This window comes from Argopecten irradians, chromosome 9 (genome assembly GCF_041381155.1).
Source record: "Argopecten irradians isolate NY chromosome 9, Ai_NY, whole genome shotgun sequence".
NCBI classification, from domain to species: Eukaryota; Metazoa; Mollusca; class Bivalvia; order Pectinida; family Pectinidae; genus Argopecten; species Argopecten irradians.
This window is the reverse complement of record NC_091142.1, coordinates 2,160,690-2,185,925: the sequence shown is the minus strand read 5'-3', so window position 1 is coordinate 2,185,925 and position 25,236 is coordinate 2,160,690. Positions and strand designations below refer to the sequence as shown.

Here is a 25,236-nt window from a genome sequence, read left to right as displayed (position 1 = left end):
GTCTTTATTATATGTTTCAATATAGGACAAAATTGCAGATGACGACAACACTTCTTTACTTTTCATCGGTAAACAAACAGTTCTTTAATATGACACTTCTGACGAGTCTGTGATTTATAATTTGTGATAACAGGTAGTTGGTATACAGAGAAGATGTTTGAAGAATTATAAATTATTTATCAGGTACTTGGTATACAGAGAGAATGTCCCGAACCCAAGGCCAGTCGTATGGGCAAGACAGCCATCTGAAACACAAGGCATAAAACGTCAGTCAATCAGAAAGCCAGTTTTAGTATGAAACAAAGAACAAATAGTTACATGTAAAATGTATATGATAAATAATCCATGTTACACAAAACTTTGTAAACGACAACAATTTATATTTTAACATGCGTGTTAGTTTCCTTATATTTTCAAAACATGTTTACAAACGTAAAAGACTTAAGTCTATATTAATTGTAGGAATGGAACAACAATACGTCACAATTTCATGTATCATTTTTCCGTAGAATATCCATACTACGCCATTTTGGTAAATGAGGACGATCTAAATGTTAATATTAGAAAAGAATGTCAATGTCATTTAATGAGTAGATCCGGACCCAGATACTATATACTCTCACAGGTCACCACCTACCATCCTCGATACTCCAGGGGTTCCGATCATTTACAATCTCTACACCCCTGGACTATCTCGTAGTAAAACTGAAGGCAGCTCAGAGGAAAAAATCTGAACCAATCACAGGCCAGCAAAAATTTCCTTTCAAGACCACAGAGAGCAGTCCTGGGGCTTAAGCATAAAATAGTGCACTTTGTGATACAAGTATGAAATTTGGTACACCATTACTATGACCTAATACAAGGTATTTGAGAACCTTCAATCTAAGAGGAAGCATTAATGTTGCCCAAGTCAAGTTTATATAAAACCAGTTTTATGCACTATGGTGAGTTCAATATAACAACTGAAGCATATGTAATGTCAAATTAAAGAACAACAAATGCACAAATTACAGTGATTTTTAATTCAGACGTTAACAGAGTTTTTGAATGCCAAAATACACATATTTAACACATACTTTTAATAAAGATTCCATTATCTTATAATAAACAAGAGGCCCAGAGGGCCTGTATCGCTCACCTGGTTTGCAATGTAAAGTAATTTTCTGAATACGGATTCATTAATTCTTTCCTGAATGAATTCAAAGATTTCTCTCTAATTTCCTTATTTGGCCCATTCTTTCTGCTCCAGGGGGTCAAAGCCAAAATTTATATAAACTCTGTTCCCATTACCCATTCTGGCCAAATTTAGTTTCAATCCATGCAGAACTCTATGACAAGTAGTGATTTTAAGGATTTACCTCTATTTCCCCAATTTGGCCCCGCCTCTCCTGTCCTCAGGAATCAGAGCCAAAATTAATACAAAGATGTTTCTGGGCAAATTTGGTTACAATCCATGCAGAATTCTATGACTAGTAGCGATTTAAAGGATTTACTTCTATTTCCCCTATATTGGGCCCCGCCCCTCCTACCCCCGGGGGGTCAGAGCCAAAATTGATACAAATTCTGTTCCCCTTCCCCCAAGGATGTTTCTGTCCAAGTTTGGTTAAAATCCATGTAGAACTTTATGACTAGTAGCGATTTAAACGAAATGTTGACGGACGGACTGACAGACGGACGACGGACGCCGCGCCATGACATAAGCTCAGGGCCAGGTGAGCTAAAATGAATGTTTTAATTGTATTAATGTTCGCATTAAGCAATTAATCATCAACATTATTGGCGACCTAAGAAAGCTACACATGGAGGGTTGGTTGAAACTTTTTACGGGGGTTGTGCGCAAATGATGGCGGACAAAAGACAATAAGAATAGATTACATGAGACATATCATGTGACCTAACGAAGTAGGATTTAACAGATATGCCTGTTTAGGTTTTATTGCATGTTCTGCAAATACATATCATTTGTTCACTCAGCAATTTTATTGCAAAATTTTTACATTCACAGGAATATTGAGTGATCATGTGATATCATTACAGGATCATTTATGTATCATACAAAGATCATTTACATCATCAGGATCATTTCATCTATCAAGAAAAAATTCACTGGATTTTGTTCATATGGAAATCTCATACATGTTATAATGCTTAGTAAGCATTATCACACACGTATTTGATTACTAATATAAATGACATCAATAATTTCCTTTTTCAACATTTACTTAATTTGTTATTGTTGTCTTCTGTATCTACACCCTACTATCTATAACTACAAAAATAATGGTTGTCGGATCGCAAATTCACTCATGAATTTTACTTTTACACAATAATTTACTTTGACTAAAGGTGGCAAAACTGTTTTTATAAAATTTGGTTCAAGAAAAACATAACTGTAGTATATGATTTAATGAAGGATAGTTACACGCTTACTTTTTTTTTTGCAATTTTTGATAAATTCCTACAAATCTATCAGATTGATACAAATTTTGTAAAATATCACGGTTTTATTATCTGCTATCAGAGAATATCTGAATGAAGCTGACTCTGAAATATGTCAAATTGAATATCCTTTTATTCATTCTAACATTAAATATTTCATATGATCTGTACAATATACTGAAAAAAATAACATTACTCCTACCGAGAGGAATTATAGCAGATTCACTCAGCAATTTTACTTTCACAGGATCATTTACCTTCACAGGATCATTTACCTTCACAGGATCATTTACTTTCACAGGATCATTTACAGGATCATTTACTTTCACAGGATCATTTACAGGATCATTTACCTTCACAGGATCATTTACCTTCACAGGATCATTTACAGGATCATTTACCTTCACAGGATCATTTACTTTCACAGGATCATTTACCTTCACAGGATCATTTACTTTCACAGGATCATTTACTTTCACAGGATCATTTACTTTCACAGGATCATTTACTTTCACAGGATCATTTACACAGGATCATTTACTTTCACAGGATCATTTACTTTCACAGGATCATTTACTTTCACAGGATCATTTACTTTCACAGGATCATTTACTTTCACAGGATCTATTTACAGGATCATTTACCTTCACAGGATCATTTACTTTCACAGGATCATTTACACAGGATCATTTACCTTCACAGGATCATTTACTTTCACAGGATCATTTACTTTCACAGGATCATTTACTTTCACAGGATCATTTACCTTCACAGGATCATTTACTTTCACAGGATCATTTACAGGATCATTTACTTTCACAGGATCATTTACTTTCACAGGATCATTTACTTTCACAGGATCATTTACCTTCACAGGATCATTTACAGGATCATTTACCTTCACAGGATCATTTACTTTCACAGGATCATTTACTTTGAACAAATATTGTGTTACAGATTATTTAGGTAAATGTACACGTACCAGTACAGAAGATCTTATTTCATGCATTACAATTTCATTTTATATATATTTTAAACACCTCGTATTTTTTTCATTTAATCTGCTTAAACAACCAATACAAAGCCACATACAAATGTAGTTCGGCCAATAGCATGAATGAGGTATAATCACATGAATTGTTTACTATGTTTTACTACAAAAACGCGTATTTTGTACCATAATGTGGAAAATCCGCTTTCGAATGTCTGTCTGCTGAGAGGAAGAACAAACAACTCCTTTTTAACAATTAAATATTTATCAAAAATACAACATGAAATATCTACAACACAAAGAACACAGACAACAGCATAGGCCTAGCCGACAACCCTACCGTACAAATACTATGACCAGCCCACCCATTCCCATATCTAATTGCATAAGAAATGCTAAACTACCGATATTTACCTAATAAAAGAGATGGCAGTACGTAGGCACTCCGTCAGACAGCCCAGTATAAATCCCTACCATGTACCCAATACCCGAGACAAGACAGCCAATCACGACAGAGGAAACACACACGCACACATGTACTATTCTAATACATATCAAAAATTAATTGATGTAAAATTAGCAAAATTGACACCACTATTTGTTTAATTTTGAATCCCAACCATATAACGATACTATAGATACCACACGACTACGAGTGCTAATACAGTTTCAGAGAGGAAGTAATTTATATGAAAATAGTAGCTCTATTGACCCTTTTGGCCCCGTCCCTTAGGCCCCCCGGGGTCCAGCCCCATCATTTCTATAAATCTGTATCCCAACCACGTAGGGATGCTCTCTGAGAAATATGAATGCTATCTAGACTACCTATTGCTTAGTTCCAGAGAAGAAGTCGGTTTTTTCCAATAATGCAAAATTGACCCCTTTTGTCCCCACCCCCTCCAGCCCCAATATATTTATATATATCTATAATTTGAATCCAAACCTCCTTTGGAGGCTTCCTGTTAAATTTCGTGAAATCTAATGAGTGGTTATTGGGAAGAAGTCAATTGTTGACGAACGGACGGAAGACGGACGCCGGACGCCACTGGTGTTGTTTTTATAGTCCTCAACCCCGAACAAGGAGCAAAGGTATAGTTTTGTATCGCCGTGTTGTTCCGTCAGTCTGACATACTTTCCACCACTTCACCTTTCATCTTTGAGTACATGGTATTCTGGACTTTATCCCCAATACTATGCAGCATTAGTACCTATAATGTGATGTATGGTTTCACCTTGGTATGGTTGTTTGTGACGTACCAAAACCAAATCACAGTAACCTATATTTGACCTCAATTTAACAAAATAAAAATTGTTTGTGCTATATTTTCTTTTTAATATGGCACTAGAATTTCATACCTGGTGCATGGATTCGAGGAGTCGATGGACCGCATACAAAAACCAAGAAACTGTGATATATTTCATCCGTTGCCATCCATTGAAAAAAAAAACTAACAATAATATCTTCTAGATTTGAATCCTTTAATATAGATCTATTAGTACTATAACCGCTAAAGTCGTTGAACAATTGTCACATCTGTTTTTGCAATGTATGCTATCTGTTGTCTATGTGTGAACATCTGTTTGATTTGGGAGACTCTGATTTATAAGCATAAAGCCAAAAGACACCGAAAACACATCTATCTCGAAAGCACACTGACAACAGCCAAGCCAGTCGTTTGGCTTCGTTTAGTAAGAACAGAGACTTCCACTTTACAGACCGAAATAGAGCCTTCCTCATATCCGTAACTCAGGGTCAACAGTACTAGTGGGAAGGGCGTTAAAAGTCTTACCTACTCTCCCAATATTGCATGATCTTAAGGCCGCCATCTTGGATTTTGATAGTTGTAGTTTGTTACCGTTATTTCTCAGAAAGTGCTGAAGGGATCTGTTTCAAATTTTATATGCAGGATCCCTAGGGCCCTAGTAAGACTTAATTTGGGATCTATTCTTTTTTTCATAACATTTTTCTTGACACAATCTTACCATTTGCTTTTTGTTAGGCGGCAAGCTTCAGTGGGATTATACTATACATGGAGATACAATACAAATATACAGCAACTTCTCACAACATACATTCATTACATGGAGATACAATACAAATATACAGCAACTTCTCACAACATACATTCATGAGACACAATACAAATATACAGCAACTTCTCACAACATACATTCATGAGACACAATACAAATATACAGCAACTTCTCACAACATACATTCATTACATGGAGACACAATACAAATATACAGCAACTTCTCACAACATACATTCATTACATGGAGACACAATACAAATATACAGCAACTTCTCACAACATACATTCATTACATGAGACACAATACAAATATACAGCAACTTCTCACAACATACATTCATTACATTGAGATACAATACAAATATACAGCAACTTCTCACAACATACATTCATTACATGGAGACACAATACAAATATACAGCAACTTCTCACAACATACATTCATGAGACACAATACAAATATACAGCAACTTCTCACAACATACATTCATGAGACACAATACAAATATACAGCAACTTCTCACAACATACATTCATGAGACACAATACAAATATACAGCAACTTCTCACAACATACATTCATGAGACACAATACAAATATACAGCAACTTCTCACAACATACATTCATTACATGGAGACACAATACAAATATACAGCAACTTCTCACAACATACATTCATGAGACACAATACAAATATACAGCAACTTCTCACAACATACATTCATTACATGGAGACACAATACAAATATACAGCAACTTCTCACAACATACATTCATTACATGGAGACACAATACAAATATACAGCAACTTCTCACAACATACATTCATTACATGGAGACACAATACAAATATACAGCAACTTCTCACAACATACATTCATTACATGGAGACACAATACAAATATACAGCAACTTCTCACAACATACATTCATGGAGACACAATACAAAATACAGCAACTTCTCACAACAACATTCATAGACACAATACAAATATACAGCAACTTCTCACAACATACATTCATTACATGGAGATACAATACAAATATACAGCAACTTCTCACAACATACATTCATTACATGGAGACACAATACAAATATACAGCAACTTCTCACAACATACATTCATTACATGGAGACACAATACAAATATACAGCAACTTCTCACAACATACATTCATTACATGGAGACACAATACAAATATACAGCAACTTCTCACAACATACATTCATTACATGGAGATACAATACAAATATACAGCAACTTCTCACAACATACATTCATTACATGGAGACACAATACAAATATACAGCAACTTCTCACAACATACATTCATGAGACACAATACAAATATACAGCAACTTCTCACAACATACATTCATTACATGGAGACACAATACAAATATACAGCAACTTCTCACAACATACATTCATGAGACAATACAAATATACAGCAACTTCTCACAACATACATTCATTACATGGAGACACAATACAAATATACAGCAACTTCTCACAACATACATTCATTACATGGAGATACAATACAAATATACAGCAACTTCTCACAACATACATTCATTACATGGAGACACAATACAAATATACAGCAACTTCTCACAACATACATTCATTACATGGAGACACAATACAAATATACAGCAACTTCTCACAACATACATCATTACATGGAGACACAATACAAATATACAGCAACTTCTCACAACATACATTCATTACATGGAGACACAATACAAATATACAGCAACTTCTCACAACATACATTCATTACATGGAGACACAATACAAATATACAGCAACTTCTCACAACATACATTCATTACATGGAGACACAATACAAATATACAGCAACTTCTCACAACATACATTCATTACATGGAGACACAATACAAATATACAGCAACTTCTCACAACATACATTCATTACATGGAGACACAATACAAATATACAGCAACTTCTCACAACATACATTCATTACATGGAGACACAATACAAATATACAGCAACTTCTCACAACATACATTCATTACATGGAGACACAATACAAATATACAGCAACTTCTCACAACATACATTCATTACATGGAGACACAATACAAATATACAGCAACTTCTCACAACATACATTCATTACATGGAGACACAATACAAATATACAGCAACTTCTCACAACATACATTCATGAGACACAATACAAATATACAGCAACTTCTCACAACATACATTCATTACATGGAGACACAATACAAATATACAGCAACTTCTCACAACATACATTCATTACATGGAGACACAATACAAATATACAGCAACTTCTCACAACATACATTCATTACATGGAGACACAATACAAATATACAGCAACTTCTCACAACATACATTCATTACATGGAGACACAATACAAATATACAACAACTTCTCACAACATACATTCATTACATGGAGACACAATACAAATATACAGCAACTTCTCACAACATACATTCATGAGACACAATACAAATATACAGCAACTTCTCACAACATACATTCATTACATGGAGACACAATACAAATATACAGCAACTTCTCACAACATACATTCATTACATGGAGACACAATACAAATATACAACAACTTCTCACAACATACATTCATTACATGGAGACACAATACAAATATACAGCAACTTCTCACAACATACATTCATTACATGGAGACACAATACAAATATACAGCAACTTCTCACAACATACATTCATTACATGGAGACACAATACAAATATACAGCAACTACACAACATACATTCATGCACAATACTTCTAACAGCAACTTCTCACAACATACATTCATTACATGGAGACACAATACAAATATACAGCAACTTCTCACAACATACATTCATTACATGGAGACAATACAAATATACAAAACTTCTACAGCATACATTCAAGGAGACAATACAAATATACAGCAACTTCTCACAACATACATTACATGGAGATACAATACAAATATACAGCAACTTCTCACAACATACATTCATTACATGGAGACACAATACAAATATACAGCAACTTCTCACAACATACATACATTACATGGAGACACAATACAAATATACAGCAACTTCTCACAACATACATTCATTACATGGAGACACAATACAAATATACAGCAACTTCTCACAACATACATTCATGAGACACAATACAAATATACAGCAACTTCTCACAACATACATTCATTACATGGAGACACAATACAAATATACAGCAACTTCTCACAACATACATTCATTACATGGAGATACAATACAAATATACAGCAACTTCTCACAACATACATTCATTACATGGAGACACAATACAAATATACAGCAACTTCTCACAACATACATTCATTTACATGGAGACACAATACAAAATATACAGCAACTCTCTCACAACATACATTCATTACATGGAGACACAATACAAATATACAGCAAACTTCTCACAACATACATTCATTACATGGAGACACAATACAAATATACAGCAACTTCTCACAACATACATTCATTACATGGAGACACAATACAAATATACAGCAACTTCTCACAACATACATTCATTACATGGAGACACAATACAAATATACAGCAACTTCTCACAACATACATTCATTACATGGAGACACAATACAAATATACAGCAACTTCTCACAACATACATTCATTACATGGAGACACAATACAAATATACAGCAACTTCTCACAACATACATTCATGAGACACAATACAAATATACAGCAACTTCTCACATCATACATTCATGAGACTCAATACAAATATACAGCAACTTCAACTTCTACAACATACATTCATTACATGGAGACACAATACAAATATACAACAACTTCTCACAACATACATTCATGCATGGACACAATACAAATATACAGCAACTTCTCACAACATACATAATTACATGAGACACATTACAAATATACAGCAACTTCTCCACAACATACATTCATTACATGGAGATACAATACAAATATACAGCAACTTCTCACAACATACATTCATTACATAGAGACACAATACAAATATACAGCAACTTCTCACAACATACATTCATACACGCAACAAACTGCTTACATGGGGGATCCTGGCTGTTTAAAGAATGCCAAGCTCAATCAACAAACCAATCAACTAATGGTTTGAAAATTGTTTGACAATAATTAGACTTATTGAAAACATAGGGACATAAATATTCATTTACACATTACAATAAAAGTCATTTTGAGGGGAAAAAAGAATAATAATAAATTGGGAACTTGGAACACTTTTCAAATAACAGTCATACAGAACAATCACAGAGTGGCTTGATTTTTGGTATGTGGCTATAACCACTCTACCTAGGATTACCGAAACACCAACCTTCCAAAGTCCCCCCACACTTATAGTAAATAGATAATCGTCCAGACAATTGCTAAATACTTCGACAACTGAACACAAAGAATAATATACTTCTTTTTTTAATATATGCAACAGCTTTCTTATTAGTATACTTTAGTTAAAAAATAGAGTATAGACACAAATACAAAGGAAATCTTCTTATTATTAGCTTTCGGGTGAGTAATTAGATTTAGTTATATACTACGCATTTCTTGATAAACTGTCTGACAACAGCTAATATGTAAATGTATCACATTTACGTTCAGTAACCATGAAAATAGAGGTATCAAACAAAAATCAGGATACTACATCATTTATTTTTCAAACTATTAGACTTTTACTATTTTTATGGCGGCCATGCGGCCATGGCCGTCGGCAACAAGATCCGCTGGGGTCCGGTTCTCAAATACCTTGTATTAGGTCATAGTAACGGTGTACCAAATTTCATACTTGTGTGACAAAGTACATGATTCGGCCAAGAATGATGCTTAGCCTCTGGACTAGAGAGCGACGCCCAACAGTCAATCACAGTGTACCGTTATACGGAATCAAAGAACACTTAATTACCTGTTCTGTTGCCTCCTGTTTTATTATGAGATAGTCCAGGAGTGTAGCGATCATAAGTGATCGGAACCCCTGGGAGTATCGAGGATGGACTACCGACTGGCCCTTTAGTAAGCATGCATCTAATGACAGTTAAATTTTAACAGTTGTTACCTCCCCTTTTTTTACTGATATTGAGCTGATTATCTGGCCCCATTGTTATCATAATACCCCTCGTTCTCACGACCAAATCATTGACTGTTTACGTACCTTTCATCGTTCTCACGACCAAATCATTGACTGTTTACGTACCTTTCATCGTTCTCACGACCAAATCATTGACTGTTTACGTACCTTTCATCGTTCTCACGACCAAATCATTGACTGTTTACGTACCTTTCATCGTTCTCACGACACAAATCATTGACTGTTTACGTACCTTTCATCGTTCTCACGATCAAATCATTGACTGTTTACGTACCTTTCATCGTTCCCACGACCAAATCATTGACTGTTTACGTACCTTTCATCGTTCTCACGATCAAATCATTGACTGTTTACGTACCTTTCATCGTTCTCACGACCAAATATTGACTGTTTACGTACCTTTCATCGTTCTCACGACCAAATCATTGACTGTTTACGTACCTTTCATCGTTCCACGACAAAATCATTGACTGTTTACGTACCTTTCATCGTTCTCACGACAAATCATTGACTGTTTACGTACCTTTCATCGTTCTCACGACCAAATCATTGACTGTTTACGTACCTTTCATCGTTCTCACGACCAAATCATTGACTGTTTACGTACCTTTCATCGTTCCCACGACCAAATCATTGACTGTTTACGTACCTTTCATCGTTCTCACGACCAAATCATTGACTGTTTACGTACCTTTCATCGTTCCCACGACCAAATCATTGACTGTTTACGTACCTTTCATCGTTCTCACGACCAAATCATTGACTGTTTACGTACCTTTCATCGTTCTCACGACCAAATCATTGACTGTTTACGTACCTTTCATCGTTCTCACGACCAAATCATTGACTGTTTACGTACCTTTCATCGTTCTCACGACCAAATCATTGACTGTTTACGTACCTTTCATCGTTCTCACGACCAAATCATTGACTGTTTACGTACCTTTCATCGTTCTCACGACCAAATCATTGACTGTTTACGTACCTTTCATCGTTCTCACGATCAAATCATTGACGTTTTACGTACCTTTCATCGTTCCCACGACCAAATCATTGACTGTTTACGTACCTTTCATCGTTCTCACGACCAAATCATTGACTGTTTACGTACCTTTCATCGTTCTCACGACCAAATCATTGACTGTTTACGTACCTTTCATCGTTCTCACGACCAAATCATTGACTGTTTACGTACCTTTCATCGTTCTCACGACCAAATCATTGACTGTTTACGTACCTTTCATCGTTTCTCACACGACCAAATCATTGACTGTTTACGTACCTTTCATCGTTCTCACGACCAAATCATTGACTGTTTACGTACCTTTCATCGTTCTCACGACCAAATCATTGACTGTTTACGTACCTTTCATCGTTCTCACGACCAAATCATTGACTGTTTACGTACCTTTCATCGTTCTCACGACCAAATCATTGACTGTTTACGTACCTTTCATCGTTCTCACGACCAAATCATTGACTGTTTACGTACCTTTCATCGTTCTCACGACCAAATCATTGACTGTTTACGTACCTTTCATCGTTCTCACGACCAAATCATTGACTGTTTACGTACCTTTCATCGTTCTCACGACCAAATCATTGACTGTTTACGTACCTTTCATCGTTCTCACGACCAAATCATTGACTGTTTACGTACCTTTCATCGTTCCCACGACCAAATCATTGACTGTTTACGTACCTTTCATCGTTCTCACGACCAAATCATTGACTGTTTACGTACCTTTCATCGTTCTCACGACCAAATCATTGACTGTTTACGTACCTTTCATCGTTCTCACGATCAAATCATTGACGTTTTACGTACCTTTCATCGTTCTCACGACCAAATCATTGACTGTTTACGTACCTTTCATCGTTCTCACGACCAAATCATTGACTGTTTACGTACCTTTCATCGTTCTCACGACCAAATCATTGACTGTTTACGTACCTTTCATCGTTCTCACGACCAAATCATTGACTGTTTACGTACCTTTCATCGTTCTCACGACCAAATCATTGACTGTTTACGTACCTTTCATCGTTCTCACGACCAAATCATTGACTGTTTACGTACCTTTCATCGTTCTCACGACCAAATCATTGACTGTTTACGTACCTTTCATCGTTCTCACGACAAATCATGAGTTATCATTGACTGTTTTACGTACCTTTCATCGTTCTCACGACCAAATCATTGACTGTTTACGTACCTTTCATCGTTCTCACGACCAAATCATTGACTGTTTACGTACCTTTCATCGTTCTCACGACCAAATCATTGACTGTTTACGTACCTTTCATCGTTCTCACGATCAAATCATTGACTGTTTACGTACCTTTCATCGTTCCCACGACCAAATCATTGACTGTTTACGTACCTTTCATCGTTCTCACGACCAAATCATTGACTGTTTACGTACCTTTCATCGTTCTCACGACCAAATCATTGACTGTTTACGTACCTTTTATCGTTCTCACGACCAAATCATTGACTGTTTACGTACCTTTCATCGTTCTCACGACCAAATCATTGACTGTTTACGTACCTTTCATCGTTCTCACGACCAAATCATTGACTGTTTACGTACCTGTTCATCGTTCTCACGACCAAATCATTGACTGTTTACGTACCTTTCATCGTTCTCACGACCAAATCATTGACTGTTTACGTACCTTTCATCGTTCTCACGACCAAATCATTGACTGTTTACGTACCTTTCATCGTTCTCACGACCAAATCATTGACTGTTTACGTACCTTTCATCGTTCTCACGACCAAATCATTGACTGTTTACGTACCTTTCATCGTTCTCACGACCAAATCATTGACTGTTTACGTACCTTTCATCGTTCTCACGACCAAATCATTGACTGTTTACGTACCTTTCATCGTTCTCACGACCAAATCATTGACTGTTTACGTACCTTTCATCGTTCTCACGACCAAATCATTGACTGTTTACGTACCTTTCATCGTTCTCACGACAAATATTGACTGTTTACGTACCTTTCATCGTTCTCACGACCAAATCATTGACTGTTTACGTACCTTTCATCGTTCTCACGACCAAATCATTGACTGTTTACGTACCTTTCATCGTTCTCACGACCAAATCATTGACTGTTTACGTACCTTTCATCGTTCTCACGACCAAATCATTGACTGTTTACGTACCTTTCATCGTTCTCACGACCAAATCATTGACTGTTTACGTACCTTTCATCGTTCTCACGACCAAATCATTGACTGTTTACGTACCTTTCATCGTTCTCACGACCAAATCATTGACTGTTTACGTACCTTTCATCGTTCTCACGACCAAATCATTGACTGTTTACGTACCTTTCATCGTTCTCACGACCAAATCATTGACTGTTTACGTACCTTTCATCGTTCTCACGACCAAATCATTGACTGTTTACGTACCTTTCATCGTTCTCACGACCAAATCATTGACTGTTTACGTACCTTTCATCGTTCTCACGACCAAATCATTGACTGTTTACGTACCTTTCATCGTTCTCACGACCAAATCATTGACTGTTTACGTACCTTTCATCGTTCTCACGACCAAATCATTGACTGTTTACGTACCTTTCATCGTTCTCACGACGACCAAATCATTGACTGTTTACGTACCTTTCATCGTTCTCACGACCAAATCATATTGACTGTTTACGTACCTTTCATCGTTCTCACGACCAAATCATTGACTGTTTACGTACCTTTCATCGTTCTCACGACCAAATCATTGACTGTTTACGTACCTTTCATCGTTTAACGTTCTCATCGACGATCTAAATCATTGACTGTTTACGTACCTTTCATCGTTCTCGCGACCCGACAAATCATTGACTTTTTACGTACGTTTCATCGTTCTCACGACCAAATCATTGACTGTTTACGTACCTTTCATCGTTCTCACGACCAAATCATTGACTGTTTACGTACCTTTCATCGTTCTCACGACCAAATCATTGACTGTTTACGTACCTTTCATCGTTCTCACGACCAAATCATTGACTGTTTACGTACCTTTCATCGTTCTCACGACCAAATCATTGACTGTTTACGTACCTTTCATCGTTCTCACGACAAATCATTGACTGTTTACGTACCTTTCATCGTTCTCACGACCAAATCATTGACTGTTTACGTACCTTTCATCGTTCTCACGACCAAATCATTGACTGTTTACGTACCTTTCATCGTTCTCACGACCAAATCATTGACTGTTTACGTACCTTTCATCGTTCTCACGACAATCATTGATCCCAACCCTGCTGTTTACGTACCTTTCATCGTTCTCACGACCAAATCATTGACTGTTTACGTACCTTTCATCGTTCTCACGACCAAATCATTGACTGTTTACGTACCTTTCATCGTTCTCACGACCAAATCATTGACTGTTTACGTACCTTTCATCGTTCTCACGACCAAATCATTGACTGTTTACGTACCTTTCATCGTTCTCACGATCAAATCATTGACTGTTTACGTACCTTTCATCGTTCTCACGACCAAATCATTGACTGTTTACGTACGCTTTATCGTTTCTCGTTCACGACAAAATCATTGACTGTTTACGTACCTTTCATCGTTCTCACGACCAAATCATTGACTGTTTACGTACCTTTCATCGTTCTCACGACCAAATCATTGACTGTTTACGTACCTTTCATCGTTTAACGTTCTCACGATCAAATCATTGACTGTTTACGTACCTTTCATCGTTCTCACGACCAAATCATTGACTGTTTACGTACCTTTCATCGTTCTCACGACCAAATCATTGACTGTTTACGTACCTTTCATCGTTCTCACGACCAAATCATTGACTGTTTACGTACCTTTCATCGTTCTCACGACCAAATCATTGACTGTTTACGTACCTTTCATCGTTCTCACGATCAAATCATTGACTGTTTACGTACCTTTCATCGTTCTCACGACCAAATCATTGACTGTTTACGTACCTTTCATCGTTCTCACGACCAAATCATTGACTGTTTACGTACCTTTCATCGTTCTCACGACCAAATCATTGACTGTTTACGTACCTTTCATCGTTCTCACGATCAAATCATTGACTGTTTACGTACCTTTCATCGTTCTCACGATCAAATCATTGACTGTTTACGTACCTTTCATCGTTCTCACGACCAAAATCATTTGACTGTTTACGTACCTTTCATCGTTCTCACGATCAAATCATTGACTGTTTACGTACCTTTCATCGTTCTCACGATCAAATCATTGACTGTTTACGTACCCTTTCATCGTTCTCACGACCAAATCATTGACTGTTTACGTACCTTTCATCGTTCTCACGACCAAATCATTGACTGTTTACGTACCTTTCATCGTTCTCACGACCAAATCATTGACTGTTTACGTACCTTTCATCGTTCTCACGACCAAATCATTGACTGTTTACGTACCTTTCATCGTTCTCACGACCAAATCATTGACTGTTTACGTACCTTTCATCGTTCCCACGACCAAATCATTGACTGTTTACGTACCTTTCATCGTTCTCACGATAGTTTAAACTTTGTATCGATGCAGAAATATCATGTTTAAACGAATACACCTTAAAGTAGTTAGAGAAGGGGAAAAGTCTATTAACCGTAGGTCCCTCTGTCTGTCAACAGAGACAAAAAAGGAGCTTCCAATCTCTATGTATATATGTTTCTGGTATAAGTGTAATATCTTTCCGTAAAAATAGTGTAATTTCAAGGTTAGAAGTAATACGTTATGCATAAGCGTGTACCTTTTTGTAAAAACGCTATGATAACTTGGTTTAAAACAGCCAGTCTTGTAGTCCGGCCACTCCAGCGTTGATTTTATCCAATCTTCCTTCAAAAAATTTTCGTAGCCCAGTGTCCCACAGAGGAGAACTAAAACGTCACAATAAAACTATAAAATTAAATTTTTAAAAATATCGCTTTCATTTCAGAAATACGTTACCATAACTTAAGTTACCCCCATGCCTAACAAACACAAGTATTAGCTTCCCAAAAAGCTACAAAGGCATTACAGCATTACTTATTAGCAAACATTTATAGGAAAGTTTCACTGATTGTTCTGTAAACAGAAGCTGGCATAGTCTGTAAACAGAAGCTGGCATAGTGGTATGACAATTCATTTTTGAAGAATAATAACTTAAACGCTTTCACATTCAATGTAAAAGATAATCAAGTTACCTTTCTGAAACAAAAAATTGAAGTTTCTTTAAAACAATTATAACATAATAAAAATGATAATAATGCCCAAAGATGAGATTGCCACACCAAACACTTTCAAATCTATATATCAACGGTGAAGATTCATGTCGCTGTTTTGCCGCCTGACGCAGTGATCGTCAACTAACGGTGGAAATTAGGACGACGGCGGGAAACATATGAAAATGCGCTATGAAAATGACCGGTTTTTTATTTTAATAAAGTTGTTCAGATTATTAACCTAGTATTAACGGTAAGCCAATGACTTTTGCCACTCTACAAATTATCCATTTTGTTTTACATTCCCGTTCGGAAAGCTATATTGGGCCTTTCCCTAGTGCTGACAAGCTTTCCGTCTGTTATACGAAGTAGGATACACTTGGACAAGTTGGTGAATTACATACGCTAGGAACATTTGGGTTATAACTGCACTTCAGCGCAAACAGTTCCACGAATATCCCTGAGATTTTACTACATTTTTTGACCCTCGGGTGGAATATCCCTATCCTTCATATCCACATATGAAAGAGTCTTATAATATACACTGAACTCTATTTTCACTACTGTCTATAAATCCCCCATAGACTAATGGCTTGTCTCCTACCTTGATTTCTAAAGCTTTGTAAAATGAATTGAAGGTTAAGCTCGGATATCTGTTCATATCAAAATGAGTTCATTTACCACTGCAAATAGTTTATTTGATGGCGAATTATGAAGATTCAAAACTTGATTGGATATTTACCCCATCCCCAAAAACTCACTTGACCTTTTTACTCGGAGCCCTAGATGACGTTGTATATTGTGACAATATTTGGTATGATATTCCAGGCATATCTGATGGTTTGTACCTGGCCGAGGGTGGCTTGCTATGCCCTAGTCATCATCACCGTTTGTAAAAGCCTACCTCTTTCCAGAAAGAGATCCTTTTCTGACTCCGTTACTTTTCCAGTAGAGGTCGCTCTGAGAGCTTCCTTGTATATGTTGGTACACAGCGCCCTCTGGTGGTTAGCTACTTCTTTATCTCCTATCAACTCCTCCACTTTCCCTCGACAATTTACCTGTGACGGAACGTCATTTTAAGTCGTTTTAAAATACAAAAATTCTACATTTATGTTACCTTAGACGAGCTCCTATGATTAATGAAATAGAAGGTGGCGGCGTCATCATAACGTTTCTCTTTTATGATGTCTTGTGGCGCTTAATTTATAGGCCGCACCTTTACTCACAGAAAATACAAGTTAAAAGTGTTAAATAACCTTAAAATAACTTTTAATAAATATTCGGCCATCCAAAGATGAGGATGTGCCATTTTTCGCCAATCCCTTGTTGTGTCATTTTCTCTGAGTAAACAGAGCTTGCTGTCATTTAATTATGTAGAGATGTGAGGGTTGAACACGCAGAGAAGTGAAAAAATAAAAAGTCTAGCAATAGACAACTTTTTTCACAAGCGCAGATACTGGATTTAAATTTCCCGGCTTTATTTATCACAATGCGTTTTCATTGGCTAATCGACATCACATGATCGATGACCCCTTTTTCCGAGTGTAAACCCCATAGGGGCCAGATCAAATTTTCAGCTGACCGCCATCTTTAATTCCTCCAGCTGTTCCAGAAAACTTCTACACATAGATCACAGAAAACATTTTCAACCCTCCCACCTCAACCCATATACTGTAATTTCATGCAACTGATTTCCTTAGATGTGGATTATGCAAACTGTTAATATTTAATTTTGTTTGTCATATAATGTAAACTTTGGATGTCTATATGTGTGTTTTAATATTGATAAGACACTATTTTACACTATTTTCATGTGTATATTGATGTACGTTCGTCATATGGACATCTTATTTGTATGCTTGTTAGCTTGTTCATAGGTGGGCGCTTAATTTATAGGCCGCACCTTTACTCACAGAAAATACAAGTTAAAAGTGTTAAATAACCTTAAAATAACTTTTAATAAATATTCGGCCATCCAAAGATGAGGATGTGCCATTTTTTCGCCAATCCCTTGTTGTGTCATTTTCTCTGAGTAAACAGAGCTTGCTGTCATTTAATTATGTAGAGATGTGAGGGTTGAACACGCAGAGAAGTGAAAAAAGAAGTTGTTTTTCTGGTACGATAAAATTTCCGCATTTCGCGGGGAAATGGGAATGAGGAAAATCATTCGCCACAAAAATGTTTCTAACAGACGAATCACGAGACGACGAACAAGTAGTTTGGATTTTAAGGTTAAGAGATTTTGTACATACGGTTTCCATGATGATGAAGTAAAGTAGTTGGTGGGTTGTGACGTAACCAGATGTTCCTTCTGACGTCATCATTTCAATACATTTTGTTGTGACGTTGCATTTCTCAATACGACTGTTAAATGAAATAAAAACATGTTTTGTTTCTCTTAACCATCAGTCTTATAATCACGTGTCTTGTAGTCACATGTAGTCACGTGTCTTGTAGTCACATATCATGTAGTCACGTGCCTTGTAGTCACGTATCTTGTAGAGATGTTTTATACTTTCAATCAAAAACGACATGTGGCACAGAAGAACCAATGGCCTTGATAAAAGTGAACTCAGTGGAATTATAGAAAGATTTAAAGTAATTACAACTATGGCTGCCGTTTTGAATTTTGAACCGACCAGAGAAATTTGTCAAGACCATATCAGTATCATTCCGGGCAAGTTTGAATAGTGCGATCCCACAGGAAAACCGTGATATGCCGGTGAAACGTTGAAAATGGACGCCGTTGATAAAACTGGCCTCGATTCGTTTTTCAATGTTGAAAAATGGCCCAAGGTCAGTTTTCACGGAGGTCCATTTTCAACGTTACACCGGATTTAATTAGAACAATCACAGTATCAATCCTGGCTAGTTCAAGCTCAACCAAAAACTCGATCCTCGATATTTCATCAATGGGCTTATTTACTGACCCATTCATAGCAAAACTGAAGGCTTTTAAGGAGAACCAATTGACCAACCACATGCCTGTAGTGTCTTTCTTTGGGTATTACAGAGTGAGACGCCCAACGTAAAGGCATGTATACAATGTACAATTATTCGAGTTGTTTGACCAAAGGACCAAACTACCTATATACGATCTGTTCTCACACGTAGAACCGTCAGTTTTGCCATGATTGTAACTCCTGGAATATGAAGGATGCGAAAATGGAACTTTAGAAGTTTGAAATCTGACCAATTATACCGTCGCCAGACGATGGCTTGAACATTTCCGGAGTGTCAACCTTTTGATATCACGTGACTTACCTGCCTCCTGCCTCATACGTCCCCAGTAGTCTAGCATAGCACGCGTCCCCTTTGTCTTCGTCGTAGAGAGAGTCTTTTCCAATCGTCACCGCTTCGACCTCGTCGTCGGAAAATGTTGTAACTCGATATGGGAGACGGTACGGGGCGTCAATGGTGTGAAGGAAGCGCTCGTAGTAGGCTGGGTCTGTCTGTTCCACGTATGGCAGTGCACGTTCACATGTTGTCCCGAGCTTTACCGACAATGATGTCAGACGGGAGAGCAGTGAAAACGGACAGATTTGTTTTCTCTCACAGATGTCAATAGCGTCCAGCAACTGGCCTAGAAAAATAATTACAAGTATTAACATCCCAATACAAAAAGTTAAGAAGGTAGCCATTTTAGTGAAGTAGCAGAAGCTGGCAAAGTTCCCTAACAGTTCATGTTTAACCCTCTTGAACAATTATTTATTATTATTTTTTATTATAAACTTCACGATGTTCACGATGATGGATTGATATGAAAAACCCAAACTATATTGAGAATAATGCTCATAATTCAATTTAGATAACTCAATCAGGTACTAATTAGGCATAAATTTCCATGATTTTACTTACTTTAACAACGATATCTTATCCAATAATTCAGTTTGGCCATTATACTAAATTTAAAGTTACAATGGCCTTTGAGATGAGACGAACACTGTGTTATCTTCGGTTTTTCTTACTGACTCAGTGTATTGATCGGAACAGGTCAGGCCGAGATGGACAAGTAGTGCATGGTTTAAAGATGTTCTAATATTTTAATCATCTTGATTTCGATTTCAAATCCTACGTGGCAGTTGCTATACATTGACCGTAGGTTGGTTGTTTTACTTCGGTTACTCCGGCATCCCTCCACCTCCTAAATCTGACACGTACTTAATGGCGTTAATATGATGTCAATAAAAAACAAAACGATATAATTGTATATCACATGGCTCTACGTTACCTTCTCCCACGCGGAGTCCGAAAAGACCGTCTACGTTAATACTACTATAGTCCTCACTGAAGAAATCCAAAAGTCCCTCCGTGGCCTCCAGCGACCTCTGTAGGAGAGAATGATCATCGGTAGGGGGCGCCGAGATCACCAGGGGGACAAAAACATTTAAACAGAATATTAAAACTACCATTGTGTCTGAATATGTCCACGACTTCCTACTGATAAGATAACGCAGAGAGCAAGAACGATAACTCTTTGGTTATCAACGAACAGGTGCCGACTAGTTATCTCATCAAAACCAATTTTTAATTTACAGGTAAGGGTTTGTAAATGTTCTTGTCAACATGGCCGTCTAAAGTCACCATTGACACGAAATTAAAGTAGTTTGTTATCGGCGTTTGATAAAGTTGTTTGGTTTCACTTTCTGCGTCAGAAAAAAAATGCTTCTAGTTCATGTAAGCATCCCTAGTTAACCGTGTAGTAATGAAAACTTCAGAAATCTAGAGATCCCAGAGGAAATGTCAATCAATGGAAAGAAGAACCTGTTCATTACTTTTCTTTTATCCTTTGAAATAATGAATTTCCGAAATACGGTTGTGTAAAATATGTAGCATGATGTGGTTTTAATCGCTTAAAGTGAATTGGGATGCCATAGGCCACGTGGCCGAGTTGCCAACCCTATATTATATTATTAGTCAGATGGTTTTTTCAGTCTGCAATGACCGTGCTCGGACTGAATGTTAACCTACATGTCTCTTTAATAGTTTCTGAGAAATAGTGGCAACAAACTTCTAGTATCAGAATTCAAGATGGTGGCCGATAGCTTCGTCCCAGTTTGCAAAACTATGATCAAAGAGGAACATGCAAATATAAAATTTGAGACAGATCCCTTCCTTCAACAATCAAAATTCAAGATGGCTGCCTGTCGGTTATCTTGTTGACGGATCTTTCCCGAAAATATCTTCTGTACTTTCTGAGAAATAGTGGTAGCTAGAGTGGGAAAAGGGCGAATGGACGGAAGGACGGATGGACGGACGGACGGACGGACGGACCACCAACGAGAGGCGATAAACCGCTTATAGTTCGTAGCCAGAGGGTTTCTATACGTCACCTCCGCTAAGCGATTTTAAATGACGCAATAACAATAAAATTGTCCTAAGCTCTAGGTTAATGTTAAATATAGTTTTATGTTTTTGCCAGCATTCCTGTCAGCTCTTTTCTGATATGAACAACTTGCATTGGTTGTCGATTAACTGCCGGAAATTATAATGAGATGTCGCCGGCACATTACAACCTGTAGCGGAACCTTCACGGACATTCGTGAATGTCTGTCTGTTATCGGATACAAAAATGTACAGAACATTTGTAGCTTCCGTGCGGGTTGTCACAGTTTCCGTCCTCTGCTCATTCATATCCGTCATAAACTAACGCACTTCCGGTGAGAAAACCACTCCGTGGGTGTCGTAATGTATTTAAAACTCAATATATCGATCCTTGTAACGTGTAGCAAAACCTCGATTTATCGACATATGTTACATATGCTTTGATTTTCCACTATTCTCATAGGCTAATGCATGATCACGTGAGGTGCAATACCTTTTGTGGCATCACAACCGAGTCGATGTTCATAGCCCAAACGGTGGGTTTCTCCGGGTCCCGTCCTATGACTACTGTTCTTCATGTGTTTAACATGCACATCAGATAATCACTTTAACATTTGTCACTTAGAGAAACTGTATATCTAATATGAAAATTAAGGACCTTTGAAAAGGTCCATAACATACAAAATATTGCTTGATGACGTAACTGGTGGTGTAACACCATGTTGACCTCAACAAAAGTCCAAAATTGATAATTAAATGCTTCTATATAGTGACGTTCGTTATCTGTTATACACCGTAAACCATAAGTAAACATAGACCCCGTGGTGTAGCCTCGACGTATACAGACCCCGTGGTGTAGCCTCGACGTATACAGACCCCGTGGTGTAGCCTCGACGTATACAGACTCCGTGGTGTAGCCCAGACGGACGTATACAGACTCCGTGGTGTAGCCCAGACGGACGTATACAGACCCTCTGGTTTAGCCTCGACGTATACAGACCCCGTGGTGTAGCCTCGACGTATACAGACCCCGTGGTGTTACTTCGACGTATACAGACCCCATGGTGTAGCCTCGACGTATACAGACCCCATGGTGTAGCCTCGGCGTATACAGACCTCGTGGTGTAGCCTCGACGTATACAGACCCCGTGGTGTAGCCTCGACGTATACAGACCCCGTGGTGTAGCCCAGACGTATACAGACCCCGTGGTGTAACCTCGACGTATATAGACTTCATGGTGTAGCCTCGACGTATACAGACCCCATGGTATAGCCTCGACGTATACAGACCCCGTGGTGTAGCCTCGGCGTATGCATACGCCGTGGTGTAGCCTCGACGTATACAGACGACGTGGTGTAGCCTCGACGTATACAGACCCCGTGGTGTAGCCCAGACGTATACAGACCCCATGGTGTAGCCCAGACGTATACAGACCCCGTGGTGTAACCTCGACGTATACAGACGACGTGGTGTAGCCTCGGCGTATACAGACCCCGTGGTGTAGCCTCGGCGTATACAGACCCCATGGTGTAGCCTCGGCGTATACAGACCCCGTGGTGTAGCCTCGGCGTATACAGACCCCGTGGTGTAGCCTCGGCGTATACAGACCCAATGGTGTAGCCTCGGCGTATACAGACCACGTGGTGTAGCCTCGACGTATACAGACCCCGTGGTGTTACTTCGACGTATACAGACCCCGTGGTGTAGCCTCGACGTATACAGACCCCGTGGTGTAGCCTCGACGTATACAGACCCCGTGGTGTAGCCTCGGCGTATACAGACCCCGTGGTGTAGCCTCGACGTATACAGACCCCATGGTGTAGCCTCGGCGTATACAGACCCCGTGGTGTAGCCTCGGCGTATACAGACCCCGTGGTGTAGCCTCGGCGTATACAGACCCCGTGGTGTAGCCTCGACGTATACAGACCCCGTGGTGTAGCCTCGGCGTATACAGACCCCGTGGTGTAGCCTCGACGTATACAGACCCCATGGTGTAGCCTCGGCGTATACAGACCCCGTGGTGTAGCCTCGACGTATACAGACCCCGTGGTGTAGCCTCGGCGTATACAGACCCCGTGGTGTAGCCTCGGCGTATACAGACCCCGTGGTGTAGCCTCGGCGTATACAGACCCCGTGGTGTAGCCCAGACGTATACAGACCCCGTGGTGTAGCCCAGACGTATACAGACCCCGTGGTGTAGCCCAGACGTATACAGACCCCGTGGTGTAGCCTCGACGAATCAATATTTATATCTTGTTGCTCCATTATTTATTATCTGTATAAAAGCTTGATATGCTGTCTATTAACCAGATTACGACTATGGCCAATAAAACAAAGAACACGTGTATCGTTGTTACTTCCAGTATCGATTCCGTTGATAAACATAGGGAAGTTCTCTCATCGCATTGTTTAGATGCGCGTTTCATCTTCATGTCAGTGACGGACACTGGTGACCGGACAACATGGAGAGCTATCCTCACTTCTCCGAGTTCTTCTGGGTAAATATCACAATCAAACAATATCACTTATTGTTATGCAACTTTTAAGTTTTATTTTTCTTTGTTAAGCTTGATTACTTGTTAAATTCATATTTCAAATTAGAGATCTACATTTTTACAGATATAACGGTTTGGTGTACAGTTTTACAGATATAACAGTTTGGTGTACAGTTTTACAGATATAACAGTTTGGTGTACAGTTTTACAGATATAACAGTTTGGTGTACAGTTTTACAGATATAACAGTTTGGTGTACAGTTTTACAGATATAAAAGTTTGGTGTACAATTTTACATATATAACAGTCTGGTGTACAGTTTTACAGATATAACAGTCTAGTGTACATTTTTACAGATATAACAGTATGGTGTACACTTTTACAGATATAACGGTTTGGTGTACATTTTTACAGATATAACAGTTTTGTGTACAGTTTTACATATATAACAGTTTGGTGTACATTTTTACAAATATAACAGTTTGGTGTACAGTTTTACAGATATAACAGTTTG

General features: G+C 38.0%; 1 protein-coding gene across 1 annotated transcript; it reads right to left on the bottom strand.

Moving 5' to 3' along the window:
• Positions 1 to 172: 172 nt before the first annotated feature.
• On the bottom strand, positions 173 to 21,432 carry LOC138331145 (UPF0764 protein C16orf89 homolog). The gene is made up of 6 exons (XM_069278614.1): positions 21,133 to 21,432; positions 20,166 to 20,484; positions 19,154 to 19,265; positions 17,806 to 17,959; positions 16,451 to 16,577; positions 173 to 245 (listed from the first exon to the last, which is right to left on the bottom strand). Exons 1-6 carry the CDS (start codon positions 21,311 to 21,313, stop codon positions 173 to 175), a joined length of 966 nt encoding a protein of 321 aa, XP_069134715.1. The 5' UTR covers positions 21,314 to 21,432.
• Positions 21,433 to 25,236: the final 3,804 nt, after the last annotated feature.

What these genes read in the sequence shown, in the direction of transcription:
- LOC138331145 (XM_069278614.1), bottom strand. Translation starts at nt 21,313, where the DNA reads ATGGTAGTTTTAATATTCTGTTTAAATGTTTTTGTCCCCCTGGTGATC. An exon ending in GGATCTCTTTCTGGAAAGAG is followed by an intron (nt 16,578 to 17,805) that starts GTAGGCTTTTAC and finishes GTGACGTTTTAG; the next exon opens with TTCTCCTCTGTGGGACACTG. An exon ending in CATAGCGTTTTTACAAAAAG is followed by an intron (nt 246 to 16,450) that starts GTACACGCTTAT and finishes CTTGTGTTTCAG; the next exon opens with ATGGCTGTCTTGCCCATACG.